Source organism: Cupressus sempervirens, chromosome 4, assembly GCF_028749045.1.
Source record: "Cupressus sempervirens isolate cs-2001-9-10 chromosome 4, ASM2874904v1, whole genome shotgun sequence".
NCBI classification, from domain to species: domain Eukaryota; kingdom Viridiplantae; phylum Streptophyta; class Pinopsida; order Cupressales; family Cupressaceae; genus Cupressus; species Cupressus sempervirens.
This window is the reverse complement of record NC_143121.1, coordinates 596,771,604-596,794,430: the sequence shown is the minus strand read 5'-3', so window position 1 is coordinate 596,794,430 and position 22,827 is coordinate 596,771,604. Positions and strand designations below refer to the sequence as shown.

Below are 22,827 nucleotides of genomic sequence, written 5' to 3'. Positions count from 1 at the left end.
CTTTGATGAGTTTTATATATCAAAGCCAAATATTATAACCGAGTTATAAATTAAGTTTGCAGTGTAGCTCATGGCAGATCTAAATCTTCTTCTTCTTTTTAAATATCTCATATCTTATTCCTAACCTTATTAACATATATTATTTATTATTATTTATATTCCACTATGATCGTTCAGAAAATTCTCTATTACTCGTAGAACTTTAGAGATTGGCAGGAAAGATTAGCTCTAATATTATTGTAATGGACATTTTCCCCCAAACTTTCTCAAATAATTTTCAGAAATATAACAGATGAATGATGTAATATATATTTTAGATTAATTAGCAAACACCAAAAAAAATTACAAATAAAAAATCTCAAAATTATTATTGCATTCAAGCAGTCCAATGACATAATCCAATCTAAAAAACAATAACAATTAAAATAGAAAATTAGAAAAGAACCTTTGAATTCTATTGTGACTCCATCTCAAATAATAAATTGGTGTCTGTCTAATCACCCAAGAAAGTATGAAGGCTTTTTTTATTTAATCAACCAAGAAAGTATGAAGGTTTTTATCCTAAAATTTCTGAATAAAGTGTTGATGGTTTTCCAAGTGACCCCGAGACAAATCACAAATTAAATCATATTTAAACATGTTGCAAATGAATGGCCCTTTTAGCTTCTCATCATGTCTTTCATTTCCCTCTTTTCTCACCTTTTCTCTTTTTTAAGTTAACATGACCTCTAAATCATTTACATTCCACTCTTTAAATTATTTGCATTCCACTTATAAACCATCATTTTAAATATTTAATAAACTTAGCTTGTAGTTTCTAATGTTCTAGAAAAAAAAAACAAATTACATAAATAAACAAGAGCTGCAGAGCAACATAGTTCCTACCATGAGTGGGTAGGACACTTTATTTTAGAGTTAAAAAAGGGAGGGCCTGATTCTAAATTCAAATTAAGGAAGTGCATGTTTTTCTCATTATTGTACTAGAGAAAAATAGTTGTAGTCCCAATGTTTTCACAATTTGCAACTAACAATTTGAAACAAGCAATTGTTTCTGTTTGCAACAGAATCATTATAATCTAATATTTTGATAATTTGCAAATAATAAATTAATCATGCAATTGTTTGTATTTTAGCTATCTTAAAAAATAATCAAAGGCTTTGGATATGTCACAGGAAACACACATCATATTAGACATGGCATCAAAATAAATGCATTAACATAAAAATAATGAATTTTTCAAACTAATAGTACGAGCAATTTAGAACTTGAATAACAAAGAAAAATAAATTAATAAAAATGTGCAAATTGGCATTGGGATGACAAATACCATTTTTTGGTATACATGTGTGAGTTTAAAGCATTGAGGGCTATTTATAGCTTCACTAGGCCTCTTGTCATTCAATTGTTTGATTGCCTCCAATAGTTTTGCCTTGTCTTCAAGATTTTGTGGCAGATACCTCTGATTTGTGATAGATACTTCTGATATAGACCCAATCAAGCTCTTAACATCTCATAGAAGGAATGTCTTTGGTTCTACAAGAGAGGAGAATGGAGAGAGAAATCCAAACAAATTTGATGAAGAAAATGATTCTGTCAACGACCCCTATTTTAGGTAGAAATGAGCACCTATACTTGCATTAATCTTCTTGAAAAAAAAAAGATAATTTATGGACAAACAACAGAGCCAAAACTAAGCACTATTTAATGGAAAATAAAACCTCAATTTCGATCAATAAAAAAGAATGCAATAATTACAACACGTAAATCATTATATGTGAATTACTTTGAAATATGTGAAAGGGTTTTAGTTAAAAGTGGAAGTGAAAGCATGAGTAGTTAATAGAAACCAACCAAAAGCTTGCAATGTAATGAAATCGTGGTCCTATAATTATAGTAAAGGGTGAAGTATTAATTTTACTACACTAATAGTTTCATCCTCCTCAAAAAGTAATAACGTTGTAATGGAAGTTATTAAACTTCCATCTGACATGCAAACTTCTTTGTACATTGTGTTTTTCTTTCATCTTCTTTCAAATATTTAGTTATTCTTACCATTGTTTTCAATTTGAGATTATGAAGGTTTCCATTTTATAAAATAAAATATTAGAGGATAGAAATTTGAAGTAGAAAATGAGAATTTTAGAAGTAAATATATGGGTAAAGGCACAAATCTATGTCAGCATTCGTGATATCCAACAGGGTTACGGTCGAAAGGGTTTCAACTGTAACAATTTTGGCCAAAACGTCTACGGTCGTATAGACATGGTGCTTTTTTGCACCAATGTGGTAGGGGGGGTTACGACCGAAACCCTTTCGGCCGAAAGGGTTTTGACCATAACCCTGGTGGATTTATAAATACCAAAAAATCACTTGTCAATGGTCATTTCATTGTTGCGATTTTCAAGTGGTTAGAGTGTTTCAACTGTAACAGGTAAGTGCATTTTTTATAATAATTAAAAAATTTGTAATATTTTTTATTTATTACATGTTAACATTAATTAAATTAATTATTTTTAAGTGTTTTAGTAATTAAATTAATTATATTTTAAGTGTTTTTTTTCAATGGTTGATTATTTAGACTAGTTAATTTTCTTTATATAGTTAGATCTTGATATGTTAAAGATAAAAAACTATATAGTATTTTTTAATTAAATATATACATTTAATCATAAATGTAGATTTTACATGATCAAACATAGAAAATTCAAGTTGAGACTTAGATAACTAAAGTAATTACACTTGATAAAACATTAACATAGTACAAACCTATATAGATAGAACTAAACTATAATAAGTTCTAGTTGTTTAAACTTGAAAACTTAAAATTTAACCAACTTCAAACTTAGAAAACTTGAAAACTATATCAACATGTACATGAAACTTTGAAAACTTGTTAAGACCTCAAGATAGCTAAAAATTAGTTACATTTTAGAAACATTAACATAGTAAACCTATATGTACTAAATAACATACATGCATATTTGTTGTTCACATACATGAGCTAGATGTGCATATTTGAGCTAAATGTTCACATACATGAGCTAAATATACTAAATAACATGTGCATATTTTTAGTTACATTCAACTTTGTACATATTTATATACATACATGTTTTAAATTAAATTTAACTTCTAGTTTTATGTGTACTTATGTATGTATATCTTAACTATGCATTTATAGATAGAGATCTTTACATATATCATTATGGCATCTGGTACTGGTGGAGCACCTACGTCCTCAAGGGGGGCTAGTGTTCAAGGAGGGGGTCGTAGTGTTGAGTTAGGCATAGCACGTAGACCGATATCATCCTCTGAGGAGAGACAATGTTTGTTTGCAGATACTATTGCTAAGTTATCTCATGCTCTCAACTATCTTGATTCTACATTGTTGGCTTCTACCACTCTCCCTAATAGGGAGAAGATTATTTCTATTAGAGATGAGTTGTGCCAAATGATCGAGACAATCTCTATGTACAACCTATTTGATGATATTAGTATTGAGACATTTTACTCTTCCCTTTCCCACAGTGTCACTGGCACTATGAAATATTCACAGATTGATGGTGAGGTCTCCACTGCTATGGTGAAGACTATATTTCCCTTTTATACAGATAGGCCTAGGGTTAGAGGTTATTCAGTGATGAAGTGTACAGATCAGCTCGTTGCTCCATTTAAATATCCTCGGTGGTTAGCTGCGCATCACAGTTGGCCACAGAAGGATGAGTTTCCTCTTTATTTCTACAAACAATTGTTTGCAGAATTTAATTTACATCATGATGTCGATTAGATAGATTTTCCAAGTCATGCTGAACAAGTCCACGGTCGATTTTCGAAGAGATTTAGACCTATGGACACCCCTGCGCCCGTTAATAAACGGGCAATGGTGGGTCCAAACCTTTTGGTCATGTCGAGAGGTCCACAAATGATTGTTACAAGTTCAACTATTCCTAATGATATAGTCAGGAGTCAAATATTTTCTAGCATTATCACAGTTGCCACACACTTACAGGAGATATCTTCAGATAGATGTGGTAGATATATGTTACGATCTCATGGTCCCATTTCGACAAGTGCATCCTCTAGCACAGGAGTTGATGATCTGTATGAGATAGTAGATATACCATCGCCATTAGAGGTTTCAGCTATATCAGATGTGGATGCATTGCATCGTATGGCATCTTATTTAGCATCTAATCTTCTTGGTTCATATCAAGCCTTGTTGATAGTCACGGGGATTCCTCTTCGTGAAATTGGTAAACACATCAGCCATATTTTATCATGCATAGTAGGATCACAGCCCTCACAGAGACAAGAGGATATCCCTGCACATTCTATAGCACCTGCTCCTACAGAGGGTCATATAGCACCTATCCCCACACCTTCTCAGGATCCTGTAGCACCTGCTCCTGAATAGCCTGGCCTTAGAGCACTTGCATTTCGTGATTCAGATATTACTCGATCACTACATGATTCAGATATCAGTCAGATTGGTAGAGCATTACATGATGCTACGGTAAATATTGTAAATTTATATATGTTTATATTTACTTGTTACTATAATTTACACATGTATACAATTTGTTTAGCGTACTCAAGATCTTTTATATGTATGTACTTAAGTCTATACATACATATTCTTGAGTGATTCAATTTAACTTGTGTACATGTACATGTGTGTTCTATAGGGTCTTAGTGTTAGTCTGTTGTGTTTTGGAGATCTTTAGACCCCGACAGATCCTGCACGACATGAGTCACAGGTATGTTATGTACTTTTTATTATATATTTGATAAATATATATTATACATGTGATATAATACATGCCGTATACATGTATAATTTTATAATTTTACAAATTTCTTTCATTTGACATAGGGTTAAGATCCAGATCATAGAGCCCTTTGGGGTCAGGGATCAGGAGGGGGATGTGGTTGATCTTAGTTTACACATGTCTATTTCATTGATGTTGGGATATTTTATATATATACATGTCATTTCAGATACTTTGATATGGAGATGTATGTTATTTCATATACTTTTATATGGATATGTATGTTATTTCAGATACTTTTATATGTTTACATGTTATTTCAGATACATTTGATACATGTGGTATTTTAGAGACATTTGATGTGGTATTTTGGAGACATTTTATATGGTATTTTGGATACATTTTACATAGGTACATACATTATTTCATAGATGTGTTATTTTACAAAGATGTACATATTATGTTCATGTTGAATGTATGTATGTTTTCAATATTCATATTTTTATTTCATAGATCATGTGTTATTTTGTAATGTATATGTTACAATATTTAATCAATAAATTTAATACATATTTAAGAACATAAAGAGTACTAGTTAATGTCTTATGTACATGTTAAATGGATCTTTTAATGTCTTAATCTTTTATGTTTATGTATGTGTTATTCATGTTTTTGTATATGTTATTCATCTTAATGCCTTAATCTAAGTGTAATTAACTATACTTAATGACATGTCTTAAGGGGAGATCCTAAATTATACATAAGAATGTAGATTAAAATGTATTTTTTATTTCATAGATGTATGTATATATGTTCATATTAAAAGTAGACATGTATGTTTTCAATATTCATGTTTATGTATATGTTATTGTTTTTAATGCCTTAATCTAAGTATAATTAACTATATTTAGTGACATGTCTTAAGGGGAGATCCTAAATTATACATATATAAGAATGTAGATTAATGCATAGGTAAGAATATAACATATATGTGTACATAAGAACATATAAAGAGTATGACATAAAGAAGGCATATTACAACATTTAATTAATAAAAGTTAATACATATAAGAACATAAAGATTATATACAAACATAAAGAATGTATCATATAAGAACATAAAGATTATATATATAAATACATAAGAGCATTAACAATCATAAGAAAACATAAACAATGTATATAAATACATACAAATACTAAAGGGGTTGTCTTAAGGAGAGGTCCTAAAAGGTGGTACTAAGGGGACGTCCTAATAGGTGGTCTTAAAGGGAGGTTAGGTAATAGATAGTCCTAAGGGGAGGTCTTAAGAGGTTGTCTTAAGGGGAGGTCCTAAGAGGTTGTCTTAAATGAGATATACATGCCTAAATTAAATGAAAATAACAAAACATGTCTAATTTTGCATATCCAAGATAAATGATCCAACGTATGTAAATTTATAAAACAAATATCCTGTCAACATTAAATGTGAAAGTATAAGAGCTATATAGACATAGCTGAACTAGAGCTCCACAATAAGTACATAGGTAAACTAGAGCTCCACAGACATTGTATTGTTAGGATCCTCTCTAGTTTTTATTATCTCTAGAAGTTTTTTATGTTCTTCAATAGACAATTTCCACTTTTGATTTCCACGACATCCTCTTCTTTGTATTGCTTCAAGTTGTAACATTATTGCTATAACATGGTTACTGTAATGTAAAATTTTTTCTCTAGGCTTGTATTCAATAAATTTAATACCACTATCAGTTACCCTTGTTTGTTGATAATATGTTCCTTCAATAACAACTAATCCAATTGGATATGATTGTTCATTAGCATCTATAGTTCCTTCTAGCAACTTGTGTTTTGTTTTTGTGCATCTTAAAAGATAATAGTCCACATTTTCCACATTATTTGATAAGGCTTGAACTGCAAAAATATCTCCTGCATGTATATAAAAATAGAGAAATATAAATTAATTTTAAAATGAATATACATGTGTATTAATTTATATATATGTATATGCACACAAACCTGTCATAACTAAACCAAAAATGCGCTCATAATCAACTAAATATATAGGATCATGAATGTCAATGTCAATGTCAGCATCTTCAAAAGGAGGCTTTCTAACTATCTCCTTCAAATTCCAATGTGAAACATATCCATTCACAATATTTTCACATACACTCACTGGCTTGTCCTTAATGCAGTCATCACAAAAACATGTTTTCTCTCTTACTTTAATTACTGGAGGTTTATGGTTTCCTGTAGTCATCACTTGATGTAAACTTCTAATACCAGGATTTGTTTAACAATTGTAAGGATTAGATCAATCTATATCTGTTACAAATACAAAAAGTAATTGTCATATTTTAAAATAAATATTTAATAAAAAAACTCAAGAATTTGAAAAATATATTAAAAATAAATGTAAAGTTCACCTTTCACTTCCCAAAAGTAATGCTTATTGTATTCAGTATCTCGAGTTGCAAAATAAACTTTGCACCATTCAACAATTTGATTTGCACTCTCTATCCTATTCCCTGTATGTACATACAACATGCATATATATAATGTAAAATATATGCTACTAGTATTAAACATACACATTAAATGCATATTTACCTGCAAGTTCATGTTGTCGAAGCGCACACTATATATATGCTCCTACTCCATCATGCTCCTCTTTTCCGTGTCCACTTTTAAAGAAATTCCATAAAAACCTAACATCGGTTCCAGCATGTTGCATTGTTAAACAATTAAATACTTTTGCATATTTGAATTGTCTTGTGAACATGAAATGATAAGTAGAAACAATTATCTATGTACATGTATGAAATCGAAATAGGCATGTACAGATAAATATAAGTTAAAATAAAGTTAAATAAATGTGTAAGTTCATGTATACTAACCTACACATCCATCAAACCAAATCCACTACTGTGAAACATTTATTCCGCAATTTCTAAGATCTTTAGGGAACATTGCAAAACAATGAGCCACATAACTCTTATCATGAACTCTATCATCACTAATATAGAAATGAACCTCTTTGATGATGATGCGTTCATTTTCATCCAACCTTTCTATCTCATCCACCTCAAATTGTGCATGTCTATAGGTCACTTGCACAAATATTGCAACTTGTTCATAATAATAATATTGCCCTTGAAGCTCTGTTTGAGGTGCAAATGTATAATTCTTAGAAAAATCTACAACTGAAAGTATACAATTAAGTGGAAAATAATTTTTGGAATCACGAAACTATTTAGCTTGCCATCGTGCACCATGACAATGTTGGATATGTCGATATACCAATGGACGAAACTTGGTTATAAACTCATCATAACGCAATTCACTCTCCTTCAATACAATTTTTTTGGATTCATCTCCTGTCTTATTTTGGTATGTCTCATATTCATATCTCATCCATGAAATTGGTGTTGATTCATTAATATTCTTAATTTGCATTAAAAATTTGTGTAAATCTCCACAATCTTCACAGTAATTTTTGATGCATTATACTTTGAACTCATCTGAATCTTCTAATTTAGCACATAATATGGACTTCACAAATTGTGTTGTACTGCTAGGGATGACCAAATTAGGATCAAGTACTGCCATAACTTGTTTATATGATTGCAAGTGTAGATCAAATTCAATATGATTTCGACAACAAGTTTCATGCATCTTATTTATGTGTACAAAGGAAGAACGCAAACTCTCAAACATTCTCTGACATATTTTGACATTTGAAAATTCTTGTTTGAATGTTTGAAATAATTCACTTTGAGTTATATCTATGAAATGTTTTGCATGTTCAAATTTGGCCCCTATCTCTTGATCTTTAATTTGTATAGTATCACATTTGTTGGAAGAAACACGAGAATGTGTGGTCCAAAATTCAATAACTTGTCTTTCTACATCTTCAGAAATTTTGTCTTTTCGAAGAACTCTACAAATATTCACCCAGTTGTTCTCAATGTTATCATCTAGCATATTTTTTCTCTTTATATATCTCTAAACAGTTCTTCCAGATATATGTAGTACATCCAAAATTGCACATACATGTTTTCTATGTGTCAGTTTTCTACTACATATAGTAGTCATCAATGCTCTATGTGCATTACTCTAATCATCTCCTCAAGTTGAGTTGTCAATTTTGTTATAAGCATTTTGCATGTTTTCAACTATTGTTTTATTAATATTATGCGCATGATTTTTCCTGTTATCAACACCCAACAACTCCAAAACGTCTCATATCTTTTCTCCTAAATAACTTGACAAATAATTGTGTCTGTCCAAATATACTTTTATCTTTGAAATATTCATCCCACATGTTTTGACAATGCTTTCTAATAGTGTTATCATTTATCATCTTTAGACGGAATTTGGTTAAAAAGTAGTTCCTCATCCAAATCCATCAAATTTGCTATGTCTTTTAATTTGTTTCTATCATTAGAACTGCCAATTTCTTCCTCTTCATGAATCTCATCCTCCTCATTACTTTCATTCTCTTCAAAAATATCATCTTCAAGAATTTCAGTAGGTTGGTTTTGGTTACATTTTGTATGACCTTTCATTTTGTCATCTCTTATTCTATCATATTTCCTTGATCTTTTCCTTTTACTGCCCCTTGAATACTTTAATCTATAGAAACAAAAAAATTAATTTAAATTTCACTAAATACCAACTAATGCTTCAATATAGAATGTACATAAAAATAAATAGACGGGAAAAAATACCTTAAAAATATTCGATCCTTTTAAGTTCTAATTAAATCCACAAAATAGTCGCTGAAAATAGCTTCAAAAATCGTTGTCTTCTCAAAATGCTCCTTTATTTTTCGCTATTTTTATATTTATTTTTTTTTTTAAAAGAAAAAACAAGTTTTATTTTATATGAAACAACAAAATTTATCGCTAGCGATTTGCTGGGCCAACAGGAGTTACAACCGAAGGGGGTTCAGCCGAAAGGGTTTTAGTCGTAAATGTCTGTGTGGCATCCTAAGTGGTAGCCACACAAGTAAAAATAAGAACTTTTGTAAACATCTCACTTTGAAGTCCAATTTGACTTGCTAAAATGAAATTTTTTTAAAAACTAAAAATATACTTTTGTAAGTCTCAGAGTCAAGATTATGATCATATAAAAAAATTATTATTTCAATTATGGATAACATGTTATATTTTGAAAATATTACAAGTAGGTATTTTAAGATACAAGAAGATGTCTATTCAAAAATAGAAAAAAAAATAGTAAATCATGTTCAAAAATTATTAATTTTTAATGCTACACTAGAGGAGAGAGTCTTCTTCAAGAATATGTATTTTATTTTAAAAAAATATGTAGAATTGATAGACAAAGTTTGACAAGAGAAAAAAATTGTCAATTTCTGATAACTTTGACTTTGACCAATTATAACTTGAAAAATAATAGCTTAATTTCAATTTTTCTTTTTTGGTGCACTAGGTATACATGTCAGCTCTAACATATTCCATAGTCAGAGCAAAATATGATCATTTGCATATATTTGTTTGACGGGAAAAAAACTCTATATTTTCAGCCATTTTTTAAAATTTTCAAAAAAAAAGACTTTAAAAATTCAAAAATAAATAAAATTTTCACTCAAATTTTTTTTTAAAAATTACAGACATAAAACTTCATCCAATTTTACACATTTTATTAGTTTACATCGTCTTCAAATTCTAAACACAAATGCCACTTTTATGTCATTAAAGTTGAAGAGTTTAAATTATAATATCACTTTCCTTTGTAAAAGGTGACATAGGTTTGTGCTTTTACCAATATATAATAATAATAGTTTTAGAGTTTCTTTTTACAAAGTGAAATGTTGAGCCAATAAAATTTTCTTTGATTTTCCTGGATGTTGGTCTTCTTTCTTATGGGACCTTATTGTATTGTACATATGAAGTTGGCATTCCAGAGTTACAAAGCAATAAAATTCATCATAGTGATAAACTAGAACAAAATATATAATCTCAAACATCCACTAACAATAATGCTACTATTTGTGATCGTGAAGTGAAGATAAAGTTGGGATAGCCTTATGATCTCTAAGCTGGCAAATCAAAGTGAAATATCCAATTCTAATGGCTCAATTGAAGAAGTTATGCCTCAAGAAAGTTGCTTGATAGAACAAAACAATTTGGGGTGAAAAAACACTAGCAATTGTAGAACAAAAAGAAAGTCAAGCTTTTGTGCCCTCAGATATAAGTATGCCAGGGGATCTTGGGATTACAAAACCTGAAGTTCCTCATACATAGTTGCTCAAGAAGTTTAACTCAAAAATCAATTCAATCATATTAGTTGGGGAAGCAATTGTATCTGAAATGGGCTTGTTATCGCATTGTATGTGTTGCAGAGAGGATTAGGAGTAATAACCATAAATCTGCACCCAAGAAATTAACACTTAGACACTTCTCCACCTATATTGTAATTAACATATTATGAGTAGCCTCAGTAGTTATAATGTTCTTAGGAGTTTGCAGAGTCATGGGAGAAGGCTAGGAGCAAGACCCACCTCTCTATATACCTCTAGTTCAGCCAAATAAAATCATTTTAGCATACATATCAACAATATGCGTGAGAAGTCAAATTCTATTAGACAAATTTGGAGTATTTTTTTCCAGGTAGTTTGGGATATCTTTTATGCAAATCTTGGATTAACTTAATAACAACAATGGTAGAAAATGTGATAAGTATAGAAGAAGCCATGATCAATGATGTTAATCCAAATAATCTGAACTCACAAGGGTGCACAATTATAGCCCGATTCATCGATGTGAATATGAGAAATTTGTGTTATTCTTGTGCATATATTCAAACTAATAAACAATAACAAGGACAAATAAATCATATCAAACACTATGTTTTATAAATTAAAGACAAATCACAAACTAGATAAACTAGAAACCCTTGATTCAAAAAGAGGTACTCATATTGCAAACCATTAATATTAAGAGAACAAAGCATTATTGTTTTAGAAATGTTGTGGGAAGTGAAATATCATTTGGTGTCATACCTGGAGAATGTGTACAAGGTGCCCAGGATGACCTAAATCTTCTGAGTTGGTAATTGTATAGTCTCCTTAGCTTCCACAAGCAAGTTTAGTTTTTTTTTAAAAGGCTCAACTTGTGACCATCGAAATCTATCAAACAACTGCCAAAAGAAATGGGATAACTATTTGTTATGGTTGAATGGTTTGTAACCAAAATCAATGTATTACACCTACACATCTTAGCACATGGCTCTCCTGCATGGAGAGAGAGCATGCAAAAAAGCCAACTATTAAGGCCATTTATGTTCAGAAGAATCTAGATGCCCTCTACAAAAGAAACTAGGATCAATGCATATGTATTGCATGGTCTCTCACTAGTACACCAGTTGTTGTCACCCAACAAAATGCTCATCCCAACAAGGTCATTTTGGTAATCACATATTTTTGTGCGTAGATAGTTGTGTTAGCCTACAAGATGGCCATAAAAAATGTGACACTACTAAAATTAGTAAGAGGACAGGTAAATATCAAGCATCTTCTCATAGAGGACAATGCATATTACCATACATGCTGGAAAATAATACAATGTCATTGGTTATATTTTAAAATGTTAATAATGGTTTATGTAATAGCATAGCCTAGGCAACAATTCTTTGCCATGAAATCGCAGGAACTAATAAAAAAATTTATATGTTCTCAATTCCAAGAATTGACATCTATAAAGCACTTTAAATATTCATTCTACCATGGATAAATTATTTGTTGGTATTTAAGAAAGAAATACTTTTATGTGATAAAGAAATGTATGAGACAATTTGTTTTGTTTGAGGTCAATAATTTATAATTAGATATATTTTAACAAGTTTAAAAGAGTCGATTCTTACAATATATTAGGAATATATGTCATGTGTAATTAGTACAAATAAGATCATCTAATTAGTAAAGATTAACTCTAAATAAAATCTATAAAGGAGTGATAAATAATATCTTTGATTAACTAATATTTAAGAGAAGAAACATTCAATGTTCCACTTAATAGATAACTTTTTATTTTAAATATTTCTTTTAGAGAAAAAGCACAACATAAACTGGCTAATTGCACATGCATATTAACATAGGAAATTTTCAAGTGCACCCCCTAAATTCAGCATTATGACAAATGAAATAGATGTATGATAAATGCTTTTATAAATTGAAGCAGAGACAATAATATCAATTGATCAAATAAAGTTATATCAACAAATGATATCCCATTTAATAATCTTACGAAGAAAGCATTGGTGAACAAAAATATATTTTTTGATTTTCATTACCAATTACATAACATCAAGTGCACACATTTATAAGAAATAGATGTACCAATTGGGGCCGAAAAAGATGAAAAAGATACTATCTACCAACAATAAAATACTACAAATGATAAAACTTGCAAAATTATAGAGAAACATGTTTATCATACTTTTTATTGGTAATCTAAAAGAGTAAATTTCTAATGTTGGAAGGCAAGAGCCTATAATGCAACAGTTAAATTGTGAGCCTCTCATTGAAGAGGGTTCGAACTTAACACACAATAATAGTTAATCTAAATAAATAACAATAAATAAATAATAAAAATAATCTCTAGGTTTGAGCCCATTACCTACCCAAAAAAAATCTGATGATGTTAGATTACTTAAAAACAATACATGTTAATATGATATGATCCCTTTAGACATAACAAGATGATTTGTACAATGGCTGTCAAATTTCAGCACTGTCAATTAAAGATTATTACCATGACCATATAATAAATAGTATTTTGATGAATTATATATATACATGCATGGAAAAAAGGAAGGAATATACACATCCATGGAGCTAAGTAAATATTTGTTTTTCCCTATGATTTGAAAGGTAATATATACATCTTAGAACAGGGGGAAATGCATGTTGTCACCCTTGAATTGATAATGTTTAAGCTCAACTAAACATCCCTTCAAAATATTCTTCAAACTCTGCACCAGCGTCCAAGTCTTTTCTGTCTCTGAGATTTGTGGTAGAGCTTCTAATACCTACAAATATTTATTAAATAAAAGGCATGCTGCAAACAACGAAAAGCCATAATACAAATCTAATGTATTTTTGGACTCCCTAACTCATTCCTTTTCTAATTCATAATAAAATAATTTAAAGTTGAAGTATTTATAGAAATAATATAAAAGTGTTTAGTAAAATTAGTAAAACCTAAATATACTATTTTAAAGTTGAAGCATTTATGAAAATAATATAGAGAAGTGTTTAGTAAAACTAGCAAAACCTAACTTAAGGATTTTTTGGATTCATTTTTCCCGTTCAATAATGTTATTCTCAATGAGATAGATTCTTTTGATAGTGCAAAGGTATGAATTAGAATAAAATTTCAGTAGTATATGATGCAATCCTACTTTTAAGACAGGGCGCCTCTTTTTTCAATTTTGAAATCTGAAATCATAAAACTTATTTAGACGACGTTTAAGTTTCCCTGTACTTTCAAAACTGAACATTTATAGTTTTTTTAGATCATTAAAATTGTCTCGACAAGCAACTTCAATGTCTTAATTAAACATACTTCAAGTTACCCATTTCTACAGTTGTATTTCTTTTTAAGTTTTTGAAAAGCATTTTCATTTCTGCTATTAACTTTTTTGTTAGTTTGACTTTTAAGTTAATGATGCCTTTGGACCATCTTTTCGTTTTTATCACCCCGGAAGTACTTCTGATTTTACTAAAACCCATTTTACTATTTTAGCAAGTCATGGTTTCAAATGCTTAAAATGTATTGCCTTCGCTTTGTAAGCATAAAACGAACATTTCATTTCCAAGATTTATTTCAGAAAGCTGTATCTTGTAAAATTCGGCTGTTCAAAAAACCGAAAACAGACTTTGGAGGATACCTGGAATTGGAAGAAAGAGTGTTGAAAACAAGAATTTTGGCACACCCTCAAAGGAATACTGCAATCTAAAGACTTCAGGGCGAGAAGCTTGAATAGTGACTTACTAGAAACAGCAAACGAGGTCATAGTGTTGCAAAAGAAAGGTCCGCAAATAGGTCATACGAAAAACACCCCAAGTCCCAAAATGTGGCTTTGACAATTGAACAATTTTATTCTGACATGAAATCAAATTATCATATTATCATATAATTTATTATCATATTATAATATCACATAATATATTAATATATGAATTAAATATTATATTAAGCAATAAAATATAATATTTAGATTGCTAATTTAAACTTATAAAATAAATATATTATGTAATATAATAAGAAATATAATTGTTATAATCTATATTATTAATATAATATATGTTATTAATATAATCATTAATATGATTATATTATCGATATAATATAATTATCATTTATGAAAAGACGTGATTCTTAGAATGAAAAAACTATATATATCATTGAGAGATCATCAATCAGAAATATAAAGAAATGTAAAGGAAACCAAGAGGGACCAGTCTGCAATCAGAAAAATAAAAGAAATCGGTGAAGGTCCTAGCAGGGGGCATTGCAATTGGTATCAGAACATATTCCTGAGAGCCTGGTTGAAACTTACATAAAAAAAATGTTAGAAAATGTGATATTCAAATATCTATTTTTAAGGTGAGAAAGAGCAGTGTATATGCAACAAAAATAAAACATCGGAGAATTTTTAGGACAGTACATACAGATACACACACATGTATATACACTCACACATTTGTATATATGTCTACTTTCTTTTAGTGTAATTGTTTTTTATTAAGAAAAACAGGTTTTATAGGGACCTGAAACCCAAAAGTTATACAGCATAAAAATTAAGACATTATAGTCCAGCAAAACACGAAACAGCAACCAACAGCCAAAAAGAAACAAAAGGCCAGAGGCCAAGAGGCAAAAGCCAACCGCCAGACCGACAAGGAAAACAAAACCTAATGGTTCTCCTTCTCCAGATCCTGCAAAGTTTCTGCAGCTTCATTATCCTTCTGGTTGTCCGCTCCATCCTGGTTAATGTTTTGGGCTTCCTCCTGGTCCAAATGATCCACCTGGTCCCTGCCAGCATTCAGATCGGCCTCTTCCTTGACAATGTTCTGGTTGGTCAGCTTCCCCGTGTTCCCCCCGATGCCAACTCTCATAAGAGTATCCCCCAGGTTGACAATGTTCTCATTCAAAGTGTGCAGAGTGTCCACAATTTGATTAGTTAGAATCTAGATGATGTTGTCTAAACTCTGGACTTTTTGTTCAACCAGGGAAAATCTATCCTCCTGATCATTTCTAGAGTCCTGGCCGCTGCAATGCTTCTAGCTGTCATCCTAGTCGTTCATCCTTCCGGTGTTCTCCTGGACTCTGCAGGGGCTCTAGCTGCTATCTTGGATAATCTTTTCCCTAAGAGCTTCGATTTCCTGAAACATCCATTTGATAGATCGGAAGTTATCTATCAAGCTGTTCTTCGCGTTGCTTAGAAGGTCGAAGCCAGATTCCCGCGTGTTATCAGACAAGACTAGAAGAGCGAGGTCGATAAGCTCATCATAATGGGTTCTGCCATCGAGGTCCTCCGTCACCTGGATGTTCATTGGCTCTCTAACAATTCCCAACCTAGCAGTATCCATGTTAAAATTCCTCCAAGCCCTCCTCCTATCCTTTCTTATCATCTCCCCACTTTTTTCCACAGTCTTCTCCTCAGGCAGGGAAGAGGGCGAGACAGGACCAGGGGTCTTGGAGGTCAGGACGATGGGGTCTTCCTGAAGCAAGGCTTGGTCCGCTTTTCTTTTTCTGGGGTTATCCGGGGGAGCATCGAGGGTATCGAGGGTTACTTCCTCCCTGTCTCTCTCCCACCCCTTTTCCTTATCCTTCACAGTGTCCTTCCCCTTCGCCTTGTCCTCATCCTCAGACTCAGTCTCAGTCTCCTCTTCTTCTTCATTGTCTTCTTTCTCCTCTTGGGGCTCAAGCTTGGGAAGAATGGGGGGGAGACCTCTAGGGCTCTTTCTGCTAGGAAAGCAGGGGTTGCAGGCAGCAAAGATGGCTTTGGTGGAATAATCCCCATCCTCAAATTTAACAACTTGAACATCCTCAGAGTCCGAATTGGCAATGTCCTCCGAAGCATTACTCGGGTCACCGAGGGATTTTCCCCTGGTTTGAGTTTTCAAAAACTCATAAACCAAGAGGAGAAGGCCTTCGTGGAGGGCAAGATTAGTGATGGGTTTTCTCTTAAGACCCTCAATATTCTTGGACATGGAGGTGAAAAGAAAGAAAGGAAAGGAAATTTTAACAGCATGCCTAAAGTCGTTTAGCAACACAAAAAGGTGCGTTCTTATCCAATCGAACCTGGAGTCAAGAGTGATATACTCAATGAGAATCCTGAGAACATACCTCCATAATTTTTTGATGGACTCCATCTCATAGTAAGTGTCAATCTTGATAAGATTGTTCCTCTCAGCATCGTCCTTGACAAATTCGCTAACAGCATTGGCCGACATCTTTTTATCCCTAAAGAAGTTTATGCCAACCTAAGGGATTTCCGTCACCTCCGCTATCAAGCCCTCAGTGATTTGGTGGGTGACACCATCTATTTTGACTTTCCCATCGTTCCATGTTTTCACCATTCCCTTGGTAACCCCAGCGTCGAAGCCATGAAGCTTCTCCTTAAACCTAGTAATACCCCCTTTTTCGAGCTTGTGCCAAACCTTCTCCTTCCCCTTCCAATTCTCCGTTTCCCCCCAAGGCTCTCTTTTGATCCTTTCCCCTACCATGGCGAACTTCGGCTTTGTAAACCCTATTCCTCTAGAAGAAATGTTGAGCTCAGTTTTCCTTGAGACACTGAAAACAAAAACGTAATTACGATTTTTGGTGGTTTTGTTCACGCCAGCCCTCAAAGCGTGCCATCTATACACGTGATTATGACTTGAAAAGAGCTCTACATGACTTCTAATTACACCCCTTCCGACGTGCGATATGGCGTATCTTTCCATAATTAAAAAGGGGTGATATTAGTACCCTGGATTTGATCCTACCGAAGTAACTCAATCGCCGCTGCTGGGATTTCATCTTCGTTCATCCATGTCATCACCGAGTTTCTGGTAACGGCATCATTGGCGAACCAGTTAGCAACCGAGTTGGCTTCTCGGTAAGTGTGGCTAATGAAAGTCCTTTTGAACTTTCCCAAGTTAGATCTAAGGTCCTCAATGACGTGAGCAATCGTCCAAGAGGGCGAGGCATGTCCTTTGATACAATTGATAATGTTTAGGGAGTCGCCCTCAAGTCACAGGCTCTTGATCCCGGAAGCCAAGGCTAGCTTAACAATCTGTCTGGCCGCACTGGCTTCAGCAAAGTGATTGGTCTGGTGACCAAGAGGGAAAGAAACAGCTGCAATTCCTCCTCCCAAACAATTTCTACTGTTGCCACCGCTACCGGGCAGTCCGAGATTCCCCTTAGCCGCCCCATCAAAGTTGGCTTTGTGCCAGTCCTCAAGAGGGAAGGACCATCTTGCTTCCTATCTTCTCTTGTCCCTGTCTTCCTTCTTGGCTTTACTGTTCCCTCCTTCCTTGATGTTTCCTCCCTTAGTAATGGCAAAGTTCTCCATAGTTAGACCTTCAATTTTCTCTGCAATTATGAACTCAGGAGCCTCTCTGCCTCTGAAGATTCGGTTGTTGCGCTCTTTCCAGATTCCCCAGCAAAAGTGTGGGAGAATCCAGGAGCTAAAAAGCTGAGTATCCAAAACAGAGTGGTGGCTTCTCCACTGGCTGAAGAAGTCCTGGATGTTGGCAGGGGGGCACTAGCTGAAACCAAGATCCCTGGTTAGAAGATTCCACACCTTAGAGGAATAGGGGCAGAGGATGAATAGGTGATTTACCGATTCCAGGTTAAGCTTGCAAAGGCTGCACCTATTGGGGATGAATTGGCTTTTCTTGGCTAAATTGTCCAAGGTAAGAATTTTGTCTTGCAATAGTAGCCAGAAAACGATATTAATTTTGGGAATAAGGCCAAAAATCCAGGCATTGGCCCACAATGGCTTCTCCATTCTAGCCTATAAAGAGAAATAGCCAGAGGCAACAGAGAAAAGCCCATCCGAGTTATCACCCCAAATGACAAAGTCCCTGTTGTTGTTGATGGGGGTGGCATTCAGCAAAGTCATCAGAGGGATAAGGTTCGGGGATAGCTCAAAGAGGTCCTGCCAACCTTGACCAGTTCTATAATCATTGATTTGCATACCATAACTTTTAATGCACTGTTCTGCCCATCTTCCATAAATGGGGTGGTTGATAACAGGTCCCTGACTAGTCCAGTTGTCCTGCCAGAATAAGATATTATCACCTTTGCCAACTTTCCATTTGGCCTTTGACTTGGCCAGGGGTCTAGCCTTTGAGATCCCATTCCAGATATAGGATCCCTGGGAAATCTCGGTCTCTTTTATCAGGAAGTTAAAGGATTGTCTTCTCAAATATTTCTCGGTCAGGATATCCCTCCAAACACCTGTGCTTTGAAAGATACACCATAATTGTTTGGCCAAAAGGGCGTTGTTGAGGTGTTTAATCTTTCTAATTCCTAGACCTCCATAGCATTTTGGGAGACAAACGAGGTCCCAAGCAACAATGTGATATCATTATGGTTATTAGCCCCTGACCAGAGGAAGTCCCTCTGAATCTTCTCCATTCTATCCGCATGTTTGGCAAGGATTCCAAAGAGGCTTAAAGCATAAGTGGGGAGGTTCTGGAAAATGGATTTCACCAGGGTACACTTGCCAACTTGGCTAAGGGTGGCCCCTTTCCATCCAGCAAGTTTCTTATTGAATCTATCAATGATGCTATTCCAGAAGGAGTCCGGGGGTCTGGAGCCCAAGGGCAAGCCAAGATAGTTCGCTGGCAGGGATCCAATGCCGCTTCCCAAAATTCGAGCAATTTTCCTCTGTCTCTCCAAAGGGGTGTTGATGAAGAAAATCGAGCTCTTCTCCCAGTTAATAGCTTGGCCTGAACCCCTGGTGTAGGTATTCAGAATGCCCTTGAAAGCTCTGGCTTCACGAATAGAAGCTTCTCCCCCCAAGATGGTGTCATCCACGAATTGCTGGTGAGAGAAGGTTGAGGGGCCCGAAGAGGGCTTGAGACCCTGCAGACTCCTGTCCTGACATTTCCTCTAGATGAGTCTTCCCAGGCATTTAGCCAGAATGATAAAGAGAACAGGGGAGATGGGGTCACCTTGCCTCAGTCCTCTCGAGGGGAAGAAGAAATGAGAGGGGGAGCCATTAACCAAAACAGATAAAGACGGAGAGGAGACAAGTTGAGAGATAATCTTGCATACCTGAGCATCAAAACCAAACGCTTGAAGGACAGCCATGAGAAAATTCCAATCCATCCTGTCATAGGCTTTAGACATATCCAACTTAAGCAAAAAGCCTTCCTTCTTGCCAGCTTCCAGAGAGTGGATGACCTCATGAACCGTGACAATAGAGTCGAGAATCTGCCTACCAGGGACAAAACCAGTCTACTGAGAGGAGATAATCAGGGGGAGAATGCTGAGGAGTCTAGTAGTGAGAACCTTAGAGATTATTTTGTAAAAAGAATTGCATACACTAATAGGCCTGAACTTGTCCAGCGTATTAGCCCCCAGAATCTTAGGAATGAGAACCAAGAAAGTGGCGTTGAGCTCTTTCAAAAGATTTTTGGCCCCAAAGAATTCTTGGACAGCCTTAGTAACGTCCCTTTTGACCACCTCCCAATAGGTTTGAAAAAAGAAAGTCGGGAAACCGTCAGGGCCAGGAGCTTTGTCCCCCGAAAGAGAGTTGAGACCCTGGAAGATTTCCTCCTAGGAGGGGATAGCTTTCGGCATAGAATTGTGGTGCGGTTGCAACAAGGAAGGGATTGCCGACAGAATGTCAGCTTGATCAATCACTGACAGAGAGGGATCCTTGGAAAGGAGGGATGAGAAGAACTGAACAACTTCATCTGCAATCTCATCTTCCTTGGATAGAAGGTCCTGGCATTTCTTAATGCTTGCGATCCTGTTGTTTGCGCGATGTTTGAGCTTGGTCAAATGGAAGAAATGAGAGTTCTGGTCACCTTCTTTCAACCAGCTGACTCTAGATCTTTGTTTCCAATAATGTTCTTGCTTAGATATTATGTTGTGGAGGTCAGAGAGGATGGCCCGTTCTTCCTGCCTGTTCTTGTCATTATATCCATTGTGCTGAATTTCTTCCTGAATGATACAGAGCTGGTCTGTCTTTTCATCTTTATCCTGGAAAATGTGACCAAAGTCGGACTTGTTCCAAACTTTAATGTTTCCAACCCTGAACATTGCAGTGCCTTCAACCTCAATATTCCACCAGGAAGTTATCTTAGATTCCAGATCCGAGTGGGAAATCCACATTTTCTCAAAACGGAAGGGGAAAGTCCTTTTGACAACCAAGGAGCTAACAGAGAGAGAAATAGGAGAGTGGTCAGAGCCAACTCTAGGGAGAAGGGAGAGTCTACAAGAGTGAGTTTGTAGCCACCCAGGAGAGATGAGAGCTCTGTCAAGACAGACCTGGATGCATTCCCCACCAACTCTTCTGTTAGACCAAGTGAATCTTCCCCCCAAGAGGTCCAGATCCATGAAAGCTAGGTTGAGGATGAAGTTGGAGAGGTCGAGCTTGCTATCCTGATCCAGGGCAAGACCTCTGCTTTTTTTGCCATCTGTGAGAGGAGAATTAAAATCTCCCATAATTGTCCCTTTGTTAATTTTGTAGTTGGCAAAGAACACTGAGATCTTGTCCCAGAAAGCTTTCCTTTCCCTTTTTGTATTAGGGGCATACAGGTTTAAAATGAACCAAGAGTCATCACTGTGGATATGGGACACCTTGCAAAGGAGAGCATTCTCTACAACAAAAATGGGGGAAATCTCGAACGCCCTACTATTATAAAGAATCATCACCCCTCCTGAGGCACCTTCCGAATCCATGGCTTCACTGTTCATGGATTTACTAAAGGAAATCTTGTTTACCAAATCCCTTTTCATTTTAGTTTCCTAGATCTGCAAAAAATCAGGTCTTTGATCTCTAATCAAATTTCGGATAAGTTCCTGTTTATGAGCCCCATTGAGGCCGCTAATGTTCCAAGAAATGACCTTCATTTCTTACTTCCTGAGAATTCCTTGATGGTTCTCTGGCTCCCATCTGCCAAGTTTCTTTTGGTTTCTTCTTGCAATAGCTGGTTGGATTTCTTCCTACCAGGTTGCTTGGGAGTTACCCCAACATCAACCTTTACCTTGCTCTTGGTTGTCACTGGGGACAAAGGGGGGAGGTCACGAGGTTGGTACTTCTTATGATATTTTTTTTTTCATACACCAGCCATCTAGACTGTCTAGAGAGTAGTTGTCTATCCACTCTTCCCAATGAGCAACCTGGTCAAGGGAAGAGTTGTTGATAAGTTGAAGGAGCTTTGCCTCCAAGCCTTTAAGAGCTGGGATAGTCTCCGCCTGATCAAAACCCGGACCTAGAGGTCGGGTCAGGGGGACCTTGGACCTCGGGGAGATCTTCTGAGGAGAGTCCAGCCTACCGTTTGAATAGGGGGACTCAGACCTCTGACCATCGTTCTCTTTAGAGCAAGGTGTCTCCTGCCTCTAGCCATTCTGCTCTAGCCCTACCACCTCCGGACCTTCCTCTGCATCAAGGGATTCCGCAACAGGATCAACATTGAGGGGTTCAATGTGGGCTTGATCCTCCAAAATGGTATCAATCTGCCTAGGGGTATTTTGCTTAACTTCCTTGCTGATCCGCGTCTCTGAAGACCTAGAGGGTTTACGCCTCCAGATCAGTTTCTTCTTCCCCTTGGCTGCTGAGCGAGGGGGAGGAGGAAGCTTCTTAGAATTGTCCGAGGTAACAGGGACCATCGTCTTCTACTTGACCACCTTAGGGCATTGGTTGGCCTTGTGACCTGCGAAAGGAATAGTTTCATAAATCAATTTCTCAATGTGTACTCCAAGTTTAGAATGAAAGGCCACACACACAGGCATGTTTGTGCCTTCCCTGAATCCTATATAGATGCAAGCATAGTTGAGGCGGCGCTTGGAGGCAGTGATC

The 22,827-nt window shown here is 34.9% G+C and overlaps 2 protein-coding genes and 1 long non-coding RNA gene across 4 annotated transcripts in view; all 3 read right to left on the bottom strand.

Moving 5' to 3' along the window:
- Window positions 1-6,807: 6,807 nt before the first annotated feature.
- LOC149562623 (uncharacterized) lies at window positions 6,808-7,480 on the bottom strand. Its single transcript, XR_016363508.1, has 3 exons — window positions 7,381-7,480; window positions 7,197-7,298; window positions 6,808-7,095 (listed from the first exon to the last, which is right to left on the bottom strand). It is a non-coding gene; the product is annotated as an uncharacterized LOC149562623 (long non-coding RNA).
- Window positions 7,481-13,413: 5,933 nt separating this feature from the next.
- Window positions 13,414-22,827, bottom strand: part of LOC149562621 (folate-sensitive fragile site protein) — a 171,672-nt gene continuing 162,258 nt past the window's right edge. For both annotated transcript variants that reach the window (XM_089826097.1, XM_089826096.1), the window contains exon 11: window positions 13,414-13,824. In XM_089826097.1, coding sequence (XP_089682223.1) covers window positions 13,733-13,824 — 92 coding nt within the window. In that variant the 3' untranslated portion in view covers window positions 13,414-13,732. The remainder of the gene's footprint in view (window positions 13,825-22,827) is intronic.
- On the bottom strand, window positions 18,548-21,722 carry LOC149562622 (uncharacterized). Its single transcript, XM_089824186.1, has 6 exons — window positions 20,637-21,722; window positions 20,343-20,483; window positions 20,073-20,231; window positions 19,655-19,907; window positions 19,007-19,376; window positions 18,548-18,799 (listed from the first exon to the last, which is right to left on the bottom strand). The coding sequence occupies exons 1-6, from the start codon at window positions 21,720-21,722 to the stop codon at window positions 18,553-18,555; spliced, it is 2,256 nt and encodes a 751-aa protein (XP_089680312.1). The 3' UTR covers window positions 18,548-18,552.